The sequence below is a fragment of the Neoarius graeffei genome, chromosome 3, assembly GCF_027579695.1.
Source record: "Neoarius graeffei isolate fNeoGra1 chromosome 3, fNeoGra1.pri, whole genome shotgun sequence".
In the NCBI taxonomy this organism is placed as follows: Eukaryota; Metazoa; Chordata; class Actinopteri; order Siluriformes; family Ariidae; genus Neoarius; species Neoarius graeffei.
In genome coordinates, this window is record NC_083571.1 from 16,415,839 (window position 1) to 16,436,599 (window position 20,761).

The following is a 20,761-nucleotide window of genomic DNA, read 5'->3' on the forward strand; positions in this document are numbered from 1 at the left end:
GTTCTTGAGCCTGCCGCAAATTCTCCTGGGTTAGGTGTGTGTGTGTGTGGAGTTTTGCACGCAGGTCAATAACGTATTGAATTTCATTTTTGCATGGGGAAGGTCCCTCCTCCCAATTTTCCCGCAGCACATCTAGGATGCCATGCGGCTTATGCCCATGTAATAATTAAAACGGGGAGAACCTCGTGGAGGCTTGTGGGACCTCTCGCACTGCGAAAAGCAGGGGTTCGAACTATTTATCCCAGTTACGTGCGTCCTCGCTTGCAAATTTTTTAAATTATGTTTTTGAGGGTGCGATTAAACCGTTCGACTAAGCCGTCCATTTGTGGGTGATAAACGCTGGTGCGGATCGGCTTGATTCCCAATAACCCATACAGTTCGCGCAGTGTGCGTGACATGAACGTAGTGCCTTGATCAGTCAGAATCTCTTTGGGGATTCCGACTCGGGAGATAATGTGGAAGAGTGCTTCCGCAATACTATGTGCGGAGATATCGCGAAACTGCACTGCTTCCGGATATCGCATTGCATAGTCCACCAGAAGTAAAATAAACGATACCCTCGTGTTGACCGATCTAATGGCCCGACAAGATCCATCCCAATTCTTTTGAACGGGGTCTCGATTAATGGTAGATGGCGCAAAGGCGCTTTTGGGATGGCCACTGGATTTACTAACTGGCATTCGCGGCATGCCGTACACCACCTACGGACATCGCCGCGAATCCCTGGCCAATAGAACCGGGCCATTATTCGGGCTAGTGTCTTATCCTGCCCTAAGTGTCCAGCCATGGGATTAAAGTGAGCCGCCTGGAATACCAATTCCCGGCGGCTCTTTGGGATCAAAAGTTGGGTTATTTGTTCCTTAGTTTGAGTGTCCTGCATCACTCGGTATAACCTATCCTTAATAATGGAAAAATAGGGGAAGGACAGGGTGGCGTTTGGCTGGAACATTTGACCATCGATTATTCTCACTTAGTCAAACACATGCCGCAGAGACTCGTCTCGCAATTGCTCTAATGGAAAATCCGTGAGGGATTCCCAGAGAGAGGGAGGAGGAGCTTGCTGCTCCTCACTCTGACGCGGTGATGACGTAGGCGGCTCTGTGACAGCTGCTCCCGCCAATGCCATTCCGGGACCTCCCCCCACTAAACTACGGCAGGACCTACTCTTCACTTAGTGCGTCATTAAATCCCGAAATCCCGGCCAATCAGTCCCCAAAATTATAGAGTGAGTGAGGCGAGGATTAACCGCCGCCTGAACTCTAAATTTCTCCCCTCGAAACAGAATGTGGACTGACACTAAAGGATAGTTGTGAACATCCCCGTGCACACACAACATCTTCACCAATTGTGCTCTCCCCAATGCCTCGTTTTGCACCAGGCTTTGGTGGATTGAGGTCTGATTACAGCCAAAGTCCACCAAAGCCTGATACGTATCCCCTTGGATACTCACCGGTATGCGATACGCTCCGGCCCGATCGAGGACGGTTCCTGGCACGTCGGGGATCCGGACCACCGCGCCCACCTCCAGCGCAGAGCGCTGGAGGTGCCCCGGCTCCCCGCAGCACCAGCACACTGGCCCAGGCTCTCTCTCTGCACCGGTGTTCTGGATATCACTCACCTGAGGGGGGGAAGACACAGACACGGAAGTAGGAAAGGGTAGGACATCGCGGGTGCGGCGGGCCGGCTGGGGTGGAGCCGGCCCCCGCGGTGAGGGAATGGGGCGAGGGAGAGGAACAGAAGGGGAGAGGGGAGGGGAGAAGGGGAGACACACTGTCCTGCCATTGGAACGGCCGCCATATGGTCTTCCGCCAGCTCAATGGCCTGATCCAGCGACGCCGGGCGATGGCACTGGACCCACTCCGCGGTTCCTTCTGGAAGTCGAGCGACGAACTGCTCCAGCGCCACCAGATCAATGATCTCCTCGGCGTCGTGGTTGTCGGCCCTCAGCCACCGGTGGCAGGCGTCCCGGAGTTGCTGGCCAAACGCGAACAGCCGGCCGACCTCCTCCAGGCACAGCGTGTGGAAGCGCTGCCGCTGCTGCTCCAGAGTGCGACCCACGCGCTGGAGGACGGCCCTGCGGAGGTCCACGTAGACCAGCCGGCTGTCGGTGAGGAGCTGTAGCGCGGCCAGCTCTGCCTCGCCCGTGAGCAGGGGGAGGAGGCGTGCCGCGTGCTGTTCCACCGGCCAACCCCATGCCTCTGCTGCCTGCTCAAAGAGACCGAGGAAGGCCTCGGGGTCGTCGTGCGGGCCCATCTTCGTCAGGGTGAGGTGGGAATGGCCCACGGCGGTGGAGGTGGTGGACCCCGCCGACGCGAGTAGGTGCCGGAACACCTGGCAATCTTCCTGCTGCGCCAGCACCAGGGCCTCAAACCTTTGCTCCTGTTCTTCCCGGAGGGCGACCAGCGCCTGGTGCTGGCTCTGTTGGGCCGTGGCGAGGGCATGGATCAGGTCCTTGAAGGTGGAGGACTCCATGGGGCTGTTCTCTCCTGCGCTCCGTCCCGGGTTTCAGCACCACTGTAGCAAGTGTTCTAGGTGGGTGGAGCACAAAAGCACGGCAGGCCAGAACTGAGTTCTCAAAAACCCATTTATTATAGCTTTTCAGCTTTCAACTACATACATACACACATATATACACACATGCACGCACACACACACATGCACGCATACAAGTATCCAGGTTGGGAGTAGCTGCCTTCTTCCGCTCTCCCTCTCCTCTTATAGGGCACGGTCACTGGAGAAGACACACAAACACAGGTTAATTCCCATCAGGTGCAGTGATTCCACCACTTACCTTCCCTGACTCCGCCCTCCATTCACAGACTGACGCTTGACCACGGCCCCGCTGCCACAGATAATAATACGGAGGCGTAACTATGTCTGCGAAATATGAAAAATTGTTAGCAACACCCGGGAGCTCTCTCCACCTGCGTCTTGCTCTCTCACATGCTCAGCCAGAACTCCGAGTTATGGTATTGTATAAGAAAGTGTGGAGTGAATGAGAAGTATATTAGAGTGGTGCAAGACATGCATGAGAACAGTGAAACAGCAGTGAGGTGTGCAGTTGGAATGACTGAATGGTTCAAGGTGAAGGTAGGACTTCATCAAAGATCTGTTTTGAGTCCTTTCTTGTTTGCCATAGTGATGGATAGCTTGACGGACGAAGTGAGGCAAGAGTCACCATGGAACATGATGTTTCCGGATGATGTTGTGATGTGTGGTGAAAGTAGAAAGGAGGTTGAGCTGGGTTTGGAGAGATGGAGGTATGCATTGGAACGAAGAGGAATGAAGGTGAGCAGTAGCAAAACAGAATGCATGTGCATCAGTGAGAATGGGGATGAGAGTGTAGTGAAGATGCAAGGAGTAGACATAAAGAATGTTGGTGAATTCAAGTACCTGGGGTCAACTGTGCAGGAAAATGGGGGCTGCAATAGTGAGGTGAGAGAGTGCAGGCAGGGTGGAGCAGTTGGAGAAGGATTTCGGGAGTCATTTGTGATAGGAAAGTCCCAGCAAAAGTGAAAAAGTAAGATGTACAGTATAAGACAGTAGTGAGACCAGCTATGATGTATGGATTGGAGACCGTACCCTTAACGAAGAGACAGGAAGCAAAGTTGGAGGTGGCAGAGTTGAGGATGTTAAGGTTTGCAATGGGAGTGACAAGGTTGGACAGGATAAGGAACGAGCACATCAGAGGGACAGCACATGTGGAGAGCTTGGGAATTAAGCCAAGAGAGATGAGACTGAGATGGTATGGGCACATCCTGAGAAGAGATGCAGAGCATGTTGGAAGGAGAATGTTGATAATGGAGCTGCCAGGCACACGAAAATGAGGAAGGCCAAAGAGGAGATACATGGATGTGGTGAGAGAGGGCATGAAAGTGGCAGGTGTGGTGGAGAAGGATGCGGAAAACAGGGACCAATGGAGATGAAAGATCCGCTGTGGCGACCCCTAATCGGGAGCAGCCAAAAGATGATTCCACACAGTCTCATCGTACATGGCGTGTAGCTCATGTATGACTCGATTTCATTGACTAATTGTTAAATACAGTTAGGTCCATATATACCGTATTTGGACACTGACACAAATTTTGTTTTTTTTTACCTGTTTACTAAAACATATTCAAGTTATAATTATATAATGGACATGGACATAAAGTCCAGACTTTCAGCTTTCATATGAGGGTATCCATATTAAAATTGGATGAAGGGTTTAGGAGTTTCAGCTCCTTAACATGTGCCACCCTGTTTTTAAAGGGACCAAAAGTAATTGGACAATTGACTCAAAGGCTATTTTATGGGCAGGTGTGGGCAATTCCTTCGTTATGTCATTCTCAATTAAGCAGATAAAAGGCCTGGAGTTGATTTGAGGTGTGGTGCTTGCATTTGGAAGATTTTGCTGTGAAGAAAACATGCGGTCAAAGGAGCTCTCCATGCAGGTGAAACAAGCCATCCTTAAGCTGCGAAAACAGAAAAAAACCCATCCGAGAAATTGCTACAATATTAGGAGTGGCAAAATCTACAGCTTGGTACATCCTGAGAAAGAAAGAAAGCACTGGTGAACTCATCAATGCAAAAAGACGTGGATGCCCACAGAAGACAACAGTGGTGGATGATCGTAGAATAATTTCCATGGTGAAGAGAAACCACTTCACAACAGCCAACCAAGTGAACAACACTCTCCAGGAGGTAGGCGTATCAATATTCCAAATCTACCATAAAGAGAAGACTGCATGAAAGTAAATACAGAGGGTTCACTGCATGGTGCAAGCCACTCATAAGCTTCAAGAATAAAAAGGCTAGATTGGACTTTGCTAAAAAACATCTAAAAAAGCCAGCACAGTTCTGGAAGAACATTCTTTGGACAGATGAAACCAAGATCAACCTCTATCAGAATGATGGAAAGAAAAAAGTATGGTGAAGGCGTGGTACAGCTCATGATCCAAAGCATACCACATCATCTGTAAAACACGGCGGAGGCAGTGTGATGGCTTGGGCATGCATGGCCGCCAGTGGCACTGGGTCACTAGTGTTTATTGATGATGTGACACAGGACAGAAGCAGCCGGATGAATTCCGAGGTATTCAGAGACATACTGTGTGCTCAAATCCAGCCAAATGCAGCCAAACTGATTGGTCGGCATTTCATAATACAGATGGACAATGACCCAAAACATAAAGCCAAAGCAACCCAGGAGTTTATTAAAGCAAAGAAGTGGAATGTTCTTGAATGGCCAAGTCAGTCACCTGATCTCAACCCAACTGAGCATGCATTTCACTTGTTAAAGACTCAACTTCAGACAGAAAGGCCCAAACAAACAGCAACTGAAAACCGCTGCAGTAAAGGCCTGGCAGAGCATTAAAAAGGAGGAAACACAGCGTCTGGTGATATCCATGAGTTCAAGACTTCAGGCAGTCATTGCCAACAAAGGGTTTTCAACCAAATATTAGAAATGAACATTTTATTTACAATTATTTAATTTGTCCAATTACTTTTGAGCCCCTGAAATGAAGGGATTGTGTTTAAAAAATGCTTTAGTTCCTCACATTTTTATGCAATCATTTTGTTCAACCCACTGAATTAAAGCTGAAAGTCTGAACTTCAACTGCATCTGAATTGTTTTGTTCAAAATTCATTGTGGTAATGTACAGAACCAAAATTAGAAAAATGTTGTCTCTGTCCAAATATTTATGGCCCTAACTGTATGTCTGTTTTGCTTCAGCCTGTTACGCTCCACAAATGTGATCAAAGCATGATGTTTGTTGGGAGAAAATAATGATTAGTTAGCAAGGCTTTAGACATCTTCATGCAAACTGACTGCTTTACCCCTCTGTTTGTTAAAATGGCTCCTTACACAAGATATCCCTATAAAAAGATGTTAATACTGTTTTGGTGAACTATAGTACTGTGCAAAAGTCTTAGGCCCCCTGGTTTTTTTTTTTTCCAATACAAATTTGTTATAGATTTCTATTTGACTTGACATTATCGAGTCAACAACACAAAAACATTTTAGAGTTCCAAACTTTCGTTTTCCAGCACAAAATTAAAAATGTAATAACTAAATAAATGTTTGTATCTGAGCAGCATATTACATAAGAGACCAATTTTCAGATTAAAAAAAGAAAACATCATGAAGGCTACTGAGTTTTGCTGTAAAATTAAGGAGCAAGTGTGAGAGTCAAAGTGTCCAGAAGAACTGTGGCTGGTTCTGTAAGATGCTCAGTAAAACCTACAGCTCATTTCCTTATAAAACTGCACTCATTGTACCGGATACTTTTTTTTTTAAAGCAAAGGGTCGTCTCACACCAAATATTGACTTTGTTTCATTTGTTATGGCTTACTGCTGTTTATAATATATATTTTATGTTGAAACATTTAATTTTCATTATCTTTTAAGCCATTTTTTGGTCTACAGCATTTCTTTACATGTGCCTGAGACTTTTACACAGGACTGTATATTTATGGTTTCTTCTAGTTGAGGTGTCAGAATTTTTCTGTTTTAGGCATCCAGTAGGTTTTCCCAGACCACAGTGTGTATACCATACAGTTTTAGTATTTTAGCAATATTCATTTTCCCTGGTTGGATAGATAATATACCGCTGTAGTATACATACTGTATATAATTCTGCAGACAGAAACATGATGATTTGAGAAATGAGTATTAGGAGAAGAACTATGGCTCAGTCTAATTCTAATTACAGGTTTCGTTGTCATCCTTATCAAGTGTTTCAAACATGTCTCACTTTTACGTGCCTTGCTTTATATGAGACAATAAATACACCTTACTAGCCAAAAGATTGGACACACTTTCTAATTCAATTATTTTTCTTTATTTTTATTCATTCGAAGACACTTCATGTTACAGGCATTTTTTTTTTAAGTAGACGCTTTAATCCAGAGCAACGTACAACAAGCACACCCACATACCCATACCCAGTTCCTGGGGAGCAGTTGGGGGTTAGGTGCCTGTCTCAAGGGTACTTCAGCCATGGATTTTCCTGCCGGTCCAGGAAAGTTGTTTGATCTCAAATGCATTAAGAAGGCAAGAAACTCATCCACTAATTAACTTTTGACAAGGCACACCTGTTAATTGAAAAGCATTCCAGCTGACTACCTCATGAAGCTGGTTAAGATAATGCCAATAGTGTGTAAAGCATCATTGAAGAATCTAAAATGTTTTAGAAGAAGCCTTTATTATTATTTTATTATTTGTCACATGCACACTCAAGCACAGTGAAATTCCTCTCTGAAGCTGTGAACACACATGCACACACAAGCAAGCAATGAGTGCAAACACACCCAGAGCAGTGGGCAGCTATGCTACAGCACCCGGGGAGCAGTTGGGTGTTACGTGCCTTGCTTAAGGGCACTTCAGCCATGATACAAAGGGAGGGGAAAGTGCTGTTCACTCACTCAACTCCCCTGCCGTTTCTGGGAATCGAACTGGCGACCCTTTGGGCCCAAGGCTGCTTCTCTAACCTTCAGGCCATGGCTGCACCACATGAAACATTTGTTTGTTTTTATTACTTTTTTGTTCAATTCCATGTGTGTTCCAGGTGTTATTTCATAGTTTTGATGTCTTCAGTATTGTTCTACAATGTAGAAAATACAGAAAAACCTAGGAATGAGTAGAGTAGGGGTGTACAAACTTTTGACTGGTACTCTGTGTGTGTGTGTGTGTGTGTGTGTGTGTAATGTGTATATATACATATTCTCACACTGATTCTCATTTTCTGAAGGGGGCTTTTACTCTCAGTTGATTAAGCCTGGACTCCGACTGGTGAGCCTGAACACAAATCTTTACTACAGTCCCAACAAAGTAACCGTGAACATGTCTGACCCAGCTGGCCAGTATCAGTGGCTACAGGACACTCTGGAACTTTCCAAACAGAACATGGAGAGGGTAAAGCATTTCGGTTTATTTTAGAGGCTGAATAATTTTAAGATGAACTGGCATACTTTGTATTTTCAGAAATCATTTTAGTTTCAGATAATTATTTGGCTTTAACAAGCAGAGCTGCTTGTTAAAATAGTGTTAGAATTTTATGTGGTTTTTGTGGGTGTTTGTTTAAATGAACTAAACGAATGAAATAAATGTTTTTAAAATGTTGATCTCTTTCGGTGTATTCACAGGTTTATGTGATTGCTCATGTCCCGATTGGTTACCTGCCCTATGCGAAAAACACCACAGCCATGAGGGAGAGTGACAATGAAAGACTTGTGGAGATATTTCGAAACTACAGTGACATTATTCAGGGACAGTTTTACGGTCATACTCATCGAGACAGCTTGATGGTTCTTCTGGATCGTAAAGGTAACACATTTCCTCTAGAAAGCATAATTAAGTTATTCCATGAAATCGAGTTGTACATGAGCTGATAGCCAATGAGGTGCATAGCATATAAGCCCACGTACAATGAGATTGACTGGAATAACTGTTCTATCCACATTCACTGGATTTTGAGAAACAGTGTTTTTATTTTTTGCAAATTTGATAAATAAAAACTTGTACAAAATAATTTCTGCTTAGAATGTAAACAAACCGGCAAAATGACAATTTGTGAAAAACGCTATAATAATAATTCTTGAAAAGTAAAAAAAAAATACATTCTTATCATCAAATACTTTTTTCCATATTTTTTGCTTTTTTTTTGCTTTTTTTAGGGGGTTTGTTTCTTCTTTTTTAGGGTTTTTTGGGCAGTTGGCAAACCAACTTAAAGGTGTATCTGCCATCGACTGGGCTGGAGTGTGGAACAGGAGATATGGCGGGGGCTATACTCTTTTTGCTATTTCTGTTTCTTTTAAATACTTGATAATATTTTTGGGGTTTTGTTTTCAAGTAGAGTTTTGATTTTGTCCTCAGTTGGTTCAGCAACACGCTCTGCCATTTTGTTTTTCTCTACTCACGGTATATGAGCTGATATCCCAGTAGTAGAGTAGCTAATCAGAGCACGCGATTGCTCATATCCAGTGAATGTGGATAGAATAATATTTAATATAGACAGCAAATAATCCCATTATCACCCTATCAGCAACAGTCAGATGACCTGTGACTGTTACAGGAGATGGTGTAAATTCATCATTGTTAGAGCAGTTTGACTTCTCTACATGACTGTTGGCTGTAATGGTTTCACTCAGAAGAGTATGAGTTCCCTTTTAATGCTGGTTCCTCTCAGTTTCATCTGACGGATTTGCCTCTGTCTTGTTCAATGTGGGCCTATTATTGAAGTGTTTTTTTTTTTTTTTTTCCTTCCCCTGGACTATGAATTGACTTCCCTATTGGGGCTTCAGTTCAGTTACTTACTTCAACAAGAAAATCGTGATGTAGAACTGAAAAAAAGGGAACCCATAATCTTCGATACCACAGAATGGGATTACAGAAGGAAAAGTACAAGAATAAATCACCAAAGTGACTTGGACTTCTAATGCTAGAAACCAGAGCTATCATGATAATATAAAAATCATGGTATATATAGAGTGCTGAATTAAGTGTCCGAAAAGAGTAATTTCATGCAGGGATTAGCAGTGAGGAATCTGAAGCTACAGAGGGCACAGACTCTCCAACACTGGACAGTTGAAGATTTAAAAAGGCCAGATGATATTTTTCCAGTCTTGAACTCTCCAATTTCAGTGAGCCTGTGACCATTATAGCCTCAGATTCTTGTTTTTGCCTGACAGGAGTGGAACTTGATGTGGTCTTCTTGATGTGGTCTTCTTGCCCATCTGCATCAAGGTTCTGCATGTCATGCATTTTGAGATGCTTTTCTGCTCACCACAGGTGTAAAGAGTGATCGTAGCCTTCCGGTCAGCTCAAACCAGTCTGATCATCAGCAAGTTGTTTGTGCCCATGGAAATCCTGCCCGATGGATGTTTTTTGTATAATTTCATAGACATCTTCAAGATAGTGGTGTTCCATACTTAAGAGAACATGGTCATGCGTTGACCTGATTTTTAATGGCTTTTTTTACCATATGATGTACGTACAACAAACGACGAACATGTTCCACAGGGAACCCAATTGGAAGTGCAAGGCAACATATGTCACAAACACTTGACCACCGGGCAACAAAATTTGTATCTTTATTTCCACAAGATAGATGGGTTTTTAATCCAGCGCTTATTTTTAATTTAATTTTTAAAAAAATAACATGTGGTTATTTACTAACATATTTTACAGAAAATATTCACGACAGTTTCATATAAAACTAGTTAAACAGTTTTATTAGTCGACTAGCTTGTTGGGCAGTTGACACTTTGTCATGTGAGTGCAGGAAGTGTTTTATTGAAAGCACGTTAGCAAACAGATCCAAAACTGAGGCAGACTAGAAAAACAGGCAGCGATCCAGTGAGGCACAAACAGGATATCAGAGGAAATACAATACTCCAGAATCTAAAAACACAAACGGGGTCAAAACCAGAAAAGCGATACAAAAATACAAGGCTTTTGCAAAGTCTGTGTGTTACTGAGAGTCCTTATATGTATGCACTGTGATTGAGTTCTAATCAGGAACAGGTGCATGACCATTAGTCCTAATGGCGTAATTGCAGTCTGCAGCTGCACATGCTGAGCTCCAAAGCACGTGGCCAAGACAGCTATAACCAGACAACTTTGACATATCAAGTTTGATATTGGATGGTAACTATATAGTAATGATATAAAGTGAAGGCACTGGTTCACTGCTGTCCACCAGGCACCCAGCAGAGTCACACCATAATAAATGTCATGGTGTTGTTTCTGGTGCATGGCATGCGGTGTCAAAGAAAGGGATAAATATGTATTTGTAACTGCAATGCTCATTATCTCATTGGTCTCCCTCTCATAAGACAATGCAGCAATTTATTAACATGAAATAAATGGCACTACACAATTCAATGCTATGCAATATGCTATGATATTCTATTCAGGTTGATTTTGTGCCCTTGCAAATATTTTGCTCATACACTCATCAGGAGCGCTGCTTTTAGGTAGTGCCTAAATATCTATATTACCATGAGTCCTGTCTCTTCACTCCATAATTTTAGAACTGTAAAGTCTGTCTCAAAATTTCTTTGGATGCCAAGTCATAAATCTTCAATTATTTACAGGGAAGCCTGTTAACTCCATCTTTGTGACGCCGGCTGTGACCCCATACAGAAGTTTTCTCGAGCAATATTCGAATAACCCTGGCGTCCGCATGTACCTGTACAACTCCCAGGACTATGGCTTACAGGTATGTTAAACCTTATGAACATAAGGCTGTCCTCTTTGATATTGTATTTCCAGAAAAAGGTAATTATTTGAATGTTAAGATAAATACACAGACAGCTGTTATTTTTCTACACAACATGGAGCTGCGATTTCAGCAGCGACAATGCGACATTTCAATCGAGATGGAGAATTCTAAAGAAAATAGGCATGACATGTTAACGTGACATCTAGACAATTCCTTGGACTAATCCTGTGTTACGTGTGGTCCATTATTTCTTCACATCCCTATTCATAAAAAAAAAAAAAGTTATGTGCAGTTAGTTCCTATTTATTGTTGCGAAGAAGAAAAAAAAAGCTTGGAATGAAGTCTCAGAGATTGTTGTTGCCTCTGAGATTGTACTGTGTACAGTTCACTTGCTTTGCTAAACTGGCAATAAAGCTAGGAAAGCTATGGTCACACTACGGCTCACGATGCTTTGCGATGGGTTATCAAATGAGGTGTTTTGGTGATGATGCATGGTGATATACAAGCGAGCTAAAAGTTGTGGTCACACAGCAGATGAACACTTGACTGTCACGCCTTTGTGCGCTCAAGAGGCCACGCTCGCAGGACCCAGTCGTTATGGGAAACACCTGATGCTGATTTGAGCACAATCTGCACACGCATGTAAGGACATTTGGCTTTAAGTTTTGTTTTTGTAAATATCACTCCTGCTAATAAACACTCTTCCTGCACTTAGACCCATCTACCGCCACATACCTGACAGAATGCTTGCAAAGTCTCTGTAAAAAAAAAAAAGAAAAAGCGTCCTTATATGCACGTGCTGATTGCGCTCAAATCAGCATCAGGAGTTTCCCATAACAACTGGGTCCCAAGCGCATGTACAACACGCGCCAAAGGATCCCCAAATGTAAATGCACTTTTTAAGTCTCAGCGAAGGTTAGGCTATGCCGAGCTGCTGTGTTGATGAGGCTCCCACGAGCATCGTGGACATAGATTCGAGACAAATATATCTCAAGAGGCTCGACAAAGGTTCCCTGAGCTTTGGGAAGTATTTCCAAACCCATCTGCGAGTATTCACTGCTTAGTTTGCTGATGAAAACATTGCCACCAAATTTCAATGCCTGCATTGAATTTTGTTGTGACATTTTTGGCCACTCACAAGGCGGAGACACAACAAAAGACAACTCACGAAGCTCGGAGAACAATCACCGTGTATTGCATGATTGGTGGCGATGCTAGCAATTTTTGATCACCAAGTATTCGCAAACTCATCGCAAGCTGTAGTGTGACCAGGGCCTAAGAAACTGAACATGTAACAAACAACCAATTTTCACACTGGTTTGTGCGGTATTAAATGTATGTATAACAAGTTGGCTTTAGAAGCTCGATTTAACTATAGTTAATATAGTGCATGCTCATGAGTGCCAACAGTAGTGGTCTCTACACGCCCACAAGGAGCAACTTAGAAGCAATATGAGTGCTGGTGTGAATGTAGGGTTATGCACTCATCATTTTCAGTCAACAAAAGCTTACATGCATCAATAGAGGTGGGTCTTGCACTAGTTTTTGCCCTTTTGCTGAACACATTCTCACCTTCTGTCTCAAGGATCTTTGGCAGTTCTACTTGAATCTGACTGAAGCAAATCAGGAAGAAAAGCCCAACTGGAGACTGGAATACATCATGACCAAAGCTTTTGGTATCAAGGACATTCAGCCAGAAAGCCTGCATGAACTTGCACTAAAGTTTGAAGCACCAGAAAGTAAAGAATTCCAGAAATACTTCACTTATTTCATGGTCAGTTACAATACCACTGTCACTTGTACAGAGGAGTGTAAAACAGTACAGGTTTGTTCTGTACACTTTTTGGACCACAAGTCCTATTCAGAGTGTGTGCAAAAGGTCAGCAGTGGTGAGTTTTAATGGCGAAAGCCTTTTTAGAGTTCTCTTTTTTTTTTATTAACTTGCCATAAAGGGAATAAATCTTAGCCTTTATCTTTTTAGTTTAGAGGTATTCTTTTAAAATAAAGAGAAAATACATGAAGCACAACTGTAGAATTTATTACTTTTTAGTGCCAGCTAAAGACTTGAACCAAACCTTATACGTGCAGTGTTTCCCTGAAGTTTGCTGGTTTGGGGCGTGGGATGGGGGGTGAGGATGGTCACCTGCACGACTCCTCCCCATGATTTCCATTACAGAGCATTTGGACGTGAGCAAACAGTTAAAGGAGTCATATTTAAGTCTTCACGTTTTATTTTAGAACAATTTTTTTTTAAACAATTTTTTGTTTTTATTTTTTTAATACAAGTTGGATCAAAGCCACTGATCTTGTAGTGAGTCCTGTGTTGAGGGGATACAGTTTCAGCAGGAGAGCTGGTCGTGTTCTATATGGACAGGGGACAAAATACAGGCACAAATCCTCAAAAGGGCTCAACCTGAGGTCTATCTGCTGTACTCAGGTTTCTCTTGCAAAAGAAATCTTGATCTCAATTAAATTAGCTGATTGAATAAAGTTGTATATAAGTGAGGGAATATCTTGGAGGAAAGTTCATCCCTCCAATACAGTTCCACAGACTTGGCAAGGAGTACTGAAGATATTCTGGAGACTCATGGTGTTCTCACTACTAAGACACTTCTTCATTTTGGTTTTTAATTTGTCACCTATCTGTACCACAGCCTCTCCTACCTTACTGCTTGATTCTGTAATTCGCTCACCTCTCCACTTTCTGCATGCTGTCCCTGCCCATCACCTGGGGGCCACTGACTTTGCTAACACTCTTGTTTGAATCAAATCGTTTTTTGAGCGCAGCTTGAGCGGGGGATGTTTCTGCATGGTCCTAGTGCCTGCATCCCTGTTTGTTTGTTTTTTTCTCTGACCTTAAAATGTGTGGGTGGGCTGGGGTCCCGTTGCACCTCCTCCCCCCCCCAAATAAATTAAAATATAAAATATATGGTTGGGGGCGGCACGGTGGTGTAGTGGTTAGTGCTGTCGCCAGCAAGAAGGTCCGGGTTCGAGCCCTGTGGCCGGCGAGGGCCTTTCTGTGTGGAGTTTGTATGTTCTCCCCGTGTCCGCATGGGTTTCCTCCGGGTGCTCCGGTTTCCCTCACAGTCCAAAAGACATGCAGGTTAGGTTAACTGGTGACTCAAAATTGACCATAGGTGTGAATGTGAGTGTGAATGGTTGTCTGTGTCTATGTGTCAGCCCTGTGATGACCTGGCGACTTGTCCAGGGTGTACCCCACCTTTTGCCCGTAGTCAGCTGGGATAGGCTCCAGCTTGCCTGCGACCCTGTAGAACAGGATAAAGCGGCTAGAGATAATCAGATGAGATGGGATATATGGTTGGGGAAACACTGATGTGACTGGGAATGTTCTGGATCTGCTGGAGCAACACATTTTTCTAGCCAGCTTTATCCAGTGTTTTTTTTTTTTTAATTCAGTTTTATATTCTAGAAATAAGAAATGATTGTTATGCATCTTAGTTTTAAAGGATTAGTATTGTCAAATGATATAGAGCTTATTTAAAGTTAAGCGATCTTCAAAATCAAATGGTTTATAAATAAGGTGAGCATTGTTTTTAAAGGGATTTGAATTGTTTAAAATTACAGCGTATTTTAATTTATATAAAGAATATTTTTTATTATTTTTCACTGATTTATTGTACAACAGGGTTGTTGCTGGACAATCAAGAAATGACTGTTAAAATCAGAGCAGCTGTAATGTATTTTCTGTTTCATTAATTCTAGTGCACATTCACTGTGGAACTGAATTGTATGTTCGTTTGTGTCTGGGGTTTAAAAAAAATAAGTACTTCTGTTTGTTTTAAAATTCCATGGAGTTTCTAATAAACTGTGGGTATGTTCTATAACCTTATACCTTAATCCGTCTTGCGATGGGTCTGCCTGCTCACAATCTATTAATCATTGTTTGTTTGGTGCAACATAGGATTCGGTGCCATTAGCTCGAGCCAATGCACAAAGCTTCCCCATCACAATATCGTAATCCTCTCCTAGATACAGCTCAAGATCATTACCCAGCGTCTTCACGATGTTTAGTCTTGGGCGTCCAACACTTCCAGAGGCATGGGCGGGAACTCAATTTAGCAGGAATTTAGGGAGCCTGCCATCTGACATTTGTGCCACGTGCCCAAAGTAAAGGAGATGGCAGTAGTTTATGCTGATTCCCAGGCTACAGCAACCAGTTCTCCTTTTTATCTCAAGGTTCGAACTGTGCTCATGGAACCGTACCTTTAGGATTCTGTGCAGACAGTTATGATAGCTTACTGATTATTATAGTGTTCTATGATGCAAAAATAATCTAAAGCATGAGGCAAAATCTGTGGTTGACTGACTCCCAGCCATAGTGAATACATGTAAATCGTCTGGCATCCCTACCTTATGTCATCTCAGCTGACAAGACAGGAGCAATTCACCAATGAAGAAGTCCTTCGAGGACTTGTTCATCTCACCTTTTCACATACACGTATAGTAATCTTTGTATTAACTTTCTCATAACAATCACTTGTGACCTGTATGTTGGTACAACATGTAAATACCACCATTGCAAGACCTCAAACTAAAAGATGAGGAAAGTCCAGTGTGATCAAGCATGCATCAGATCCCTTTAGGATCTAAGAAGGGATTGCTAGAGATGTGTTTGGCATGCTTGAACTGGTACAGGCTGTTCTGATTGCTACTTGTTTTGGCTAGTGACATCCTTGAGATTTATCTTCGCTCGCACATTCTGCTCTCTGCTTAATGAAGGTTATTTTGATGAGTAATGTCTTTCTTCTTTTATAAGATTATGATTCTGACCAGTGATGTAATGCTTCATCATCCATTACATTACCCTGTCATATACAGGTAACTTAGCTTCATCAATCACATCATCATTATCTAATCACATCGCTGCAACACACTCCTGAATGTGAATATATATTAATGTTTGTCCTACAATAAACTGAGAAGCATCTCTGAACAGCTGTGTCTTTGTCAGTGACTGTTTGTTTGCTCCCAGATCCATGAGGCAGAATCTCTTAGGCGGCAGAGATCTACATTCCTAGATGATACTTTGTCAATTTGACCTCCTTTGGTACAGACAAATCAAAACCTAACATGACATCAATTCCATCACCGCACACATTTTTAAAAAAAATATTCAAAATGTTTGAACTATACATGACACTCCTCCACAATTTGTGAGATTATACTCTACTTAATGAAATAATACAAGTTGTTTATTTCTAAACAGTATCTGCCCAAGCCAACATTATATTTCAGTTTGGTTGGATTGGTGCACGTATGTTCAGCTATTTGGTCCTTGTGACATTAAATTAATTTCATTCACAAGTGTGTATGTGTGTGTGTGTGTGTGATAATTTGAAAAAGGTATCAAGTAGTTATGAAAATAGTTGTATGTTATTATGGGGTGACATACGTCACACTATTTTTAAGTAATAGTCATATATTTAGATGTGACAGAAATGACATTTGTTCATTATGGGTCAGAAAAAATATCAAAATTATCTTCTGATGGCAGTGTGTCTGCTTTTAGACAAACTAGGCAAATGAGAAATTTATGAGACTGTGATGTGTGAAGTTTCTTCTGCAAGTTCACAACCCATGTGAGTGTGTATATTTTAGTATAAATACACAGGTGATTATAGAAAATTGCACGAGCTGATTGGTCAAGAAGTTCAGACTGTATGAGCCATAATTCATTGTGTGTCATGAATGTAACTCTTTGTCATGTCCTGTAATTTTGCTCCACGCCACCAGGGGGTTATCTATTTGTTTTGTGTATACCGGGTCATTGCAGTCCACGCTAGGCCTTTATAATGAAGGGAAAAATTGAATGCAGGTGTTGCTGACTGGGGAAGCAAACAGTTTTTCGACTGTGCCCGTGTGTGCTTTAAGTATGTTGTAAGTGAATGGTTTGTTTTGTTATTTTGATACATTTATTATGAGTTAATGTTTGTCACTGCAACTGATAAGAAAATAAATGTGTAAGAAGATCATTCTAACCGACGCTTCCGTTTGGTATCTTTGAGCGCACTGGGCGTACGTCTTAACTAGGCTATCTTCCATCGGCAACCAGTACTAGACTATGTAAAGGGGCTTAGTCTGCACACAGACTATTTCTCGATAATCACCTTGAACAACTCAGCAAAATGGCAGCCAGTCACTTCGTCACCATAAGTGAAGAAGAATTACAAATGATGAAAGAAAATGCTGTTCCTAAAAGCACTAAAATGCAAGTTTGGTCTAAAACTATTCAAAGGTAAGGTGGAATTGTGATTTATTTTATCGATTTCAAAGTATTTTATATGAGTTGGAATAGATAAGTGACACAAGCCTGCGCCACGCCGGTATTACATTTGCATGCTGCTTTTGAAGTTTGAAATAAATAATTCTTAATAAAAAAAAATAATCACCTGTGTATTTATACTAAAACAATTATCCGCCTCAGGCTCAGTGAATATCGGTGAATAATAACCTCAACTTCATCTCTGTAATTATTCATCGATATTCACGTCGCCTTCGACGAATAATTGTTTATTGTAACAGATCCTGATGTGGGTGAAGCACAGAAGCATGGCAGGCGAGAGTTGATGTTCTCACACACACTTTATTTTAGCTATTTTGTTCAGCTTTTCAGCTTTACTCATTCACACATACACACGTGTTCTGGTTGGGAGAGACCTCTTCTCTGCTCTCCCCCTCCTTTTATGCTCCACCATCCTTGCAACAAACACGTACATTAATTGATATCAAGTGTAATGATGCCTCACCTTCCCCGGCCCTGCCCTCCATTCACAAACCGACGCTTGGCCACGCCCCCATTGCCACATTTATATATACATGTGTGTGTGAGTCCGCCAGATTTTCACATCAGATGCTCAGATTATGGCTGTAGAGTTATACCTGCTGCATTACACTACCAAGCCACCGTATGCAGGAAATACCAACCAAAGTGAAATTGGACCAAGGGAAATTACCGTAAATCTGACATGAAACCCAAAATGGTTCATTTTCCAAGAAGAAGGCCTTCATGATGTCCAGGATGTTTCACTTAGGTGTAAAGTGGGACCAGAATGACATTATGGATTTGCAAAACAGCTATAGGTAACTTAATTTGATGCTTCACTGATTGGTTGGCACCATGCCAAATTCATTTTTGGCAACATGCCAATTATCTCAGAATATTAGTTGCCGATTCTCTGTTTCTAACATGGGACCAGAGGTGAACAAAGTACCCAACTTCATTATTTAAGTCAAGTACAGATCCCACTGGTCAAATGTTACTCTGATACAAGTGAAAGTTGTCCAGTCAATTTTTTACTTAAGTTAAACTATGGAAGTACTTGCTTTTAAAAATACTTAAGTATTAAAAGTACATTTTCTGTCAACGCCTTGTTGTATTATTGCCACAATGCTTACCAAACCTAATACCACTACCAAAGAGAGAAATGTAAATTCACAAAATGAATGCATGCTGTGTCATCATGGTGGCTTAACATTAAGCTAGCTAGTCAGTGAAGCTCCACCTGACATGCTAGCAAACTCGTTTCAAGCTTGAAATCATATTGGGTAGTTAACGCTACTAGAAAAGAAAAATTTCTATATTCTGTTTATTTGGCAAGATTATCTCATCTCATTATCTCTAGCCACTTTATCCTGTTCTACAGGGTCGCAGGCAAGCTGGAGCCTATCCCAGCTGACTACAGGCGAAAGGCAGGGTACACCCTGGACAAGTCGCCAGGTTATCACAGGGCTGACACATAGACACAGACAACCATTCACACTCACATTCACACCTACGGTCAATTTAGAGTCACCAGTTAACCTAACCTGCATGTCTTTGGACTGTGGGGGAAACCGGAGCACCCAGAGGAAACCCACGCGGACACAGGGAGAACATGCAAACTCCGCACAGAAAGGCCCTCGCTGGCCATGGGGCTCGAACCTGGACCTTCTTGCTGTGAGGCGACAGCACTAACCACTACACCACCATGCCGCCCTGGCAAGATTATGCTAAAACATCTCATCTCATCTCATTATCTCTAGCCGCTTTATCCTTCTACAGGGTCGCAGGCAAGCTGGAGCCTATCCCAGCTGACTACGGGCGAAAGGCGGGGTACACCCTGGACAAGTCGCCAGGTCATCACAGGGCTATGCTAAAACATATTTCTGAAAAGTACTTCAGATAAGTTAACATGATTCATGTTAGCGTAACTCCGTTTTTACATGCTAACTGTGTCCAAGTTAACAAGCTATGTGTTAACAGCCATGGACAAGGCTGTGGCAACTTGGCAGGCAAATACATAGAAAGTCATTTGACAAACCAGACTGCATAGCTATTGCAACATTATCGCTAGCTATAAAAGCGCAGGCAACTTCATTGCAAGCTTTCTCTTGGAATAAAACATATATATACCTCAATATGCTTCCGCAGGTTGGATGGCGAGTTTTTGAAGACCGTGATGTGGTTCGTTTTCGGCAAACATTTAAAACGAAATGAATCTTTAATCCTTTCAGAAAACTGAAACATGGGTTCCAGGTATAGCCCATGGGTGTGTGCATTCCCCAGAAGAACTGCCTCCTTCCATTCTGCCATTAACTGATCGTGTTAAATAATGCTGCTGAGAAAAAAATGTAACTTGATTTTATAGTCTATGGGCATGACGTGATCCTAGTGATTACTGATAGGCTGTCTCAGTGTCACCTGCGAAAAAAACAATCACGTTTTAGAAAGGAAGAAAAGAAAAACCATCCACTTTCAAAGCCACTTCATAGTAACGAGTAACGAGGACCTTGACAGAAATGTAGTGGAGTGAAAAGTACGATATTTGTCTTTCAAATGTAGTGAAGTTAAAGTCATAAGTTTCCAAAAAAACTAATACTCAAGTAAACTACAGATACTCAAAAAGTGTACTTAAGTACTGTGCTTAAGTAAATGTACTTTGCTACTGTCCACCTCTGCATGGGACCAACTTTAACCTATACAAAATGTTACCAACAAAGCTAGAACTGTTGTTGATACAAGAGTCAGTTATGAAATGTTTTATTCTTTCTAACTTCTGAAAATGCAGCGTTGAAAACATGGAGACCAGGACTCCGAATCAGTCAGTACATGTACAGTGAATGGACGCTGTCGAGTGTTGACTCATGCTGCGTTCATGTGCTATGGGAAGATGATATTTTCCAGTTGGGAAGTGGTATTTACCAGTGTGTTGTGTTCACATGCTTTTGTTGTTGTTGACAAAGGATGCGGACTGCTAGTTAGCAATAGTTAGTTAGCTATTGTTAGCAATAGTGTCTGCTCTGGATAGGTAAAAACAAACCATAACACATTTTTAAAGGAAACAGATTTCTAATGTATTATATTACACTTGTTAATGACACAACATTGCATAGACACCAAAAACTACCCACTAGTACTAGTAAAAAAAAAAAAAACTTTAGTAGCGTACAATGCTTACCATTCAAGTGTCTTGTACCGCTCGCCGCCATGTTGAAAAGGTTAAAGTTCATCTCATCTCGGCAACTCGTGTATCAAAATTTTCTATAAGCTGCCC

At 42.1% G+C, this 20,761-nt stretch overlaps 1 protein-coding gene across 2 annotated transcripts in view; it reads left to right on the plus strand.

The window, feature by feature from the left end:
• The window catches only part of smpdl3a (sphingomyelin phosphodiesterase acid like 3A), a 40,798-nt gene extending 24,637 nt beyond the window's left edge, over positions 1-16,161 (plus strand). For both annotated transcript variants that reach the window (XM_060916441.1, XM_060916442.1), the window contains 4 exons: positions 7,734-7,897; positions 8,128-8,308; positions 11,080-11,204; positions 12,793-16,161. In XM_060916441.1, coding sequence (XP_060772424.1) covers positions 7,734-7,897; positions 8,128-8,308; positions 11,080-11,204; positions 12,793-13,107 — 785 coding nt within the window. In that variant the 3' untranslated portion in view covers positions 13,108-16,161. The remainder of the gene's footprint in view (positions 1-7,733; positions 7,898-8,127; positions 8,309-11,079; positions 11,205-12,792) is intronic.
• The last annotated feature ends 4,600 nt before the right edge of the window (positions 16,162-20,761 follow it).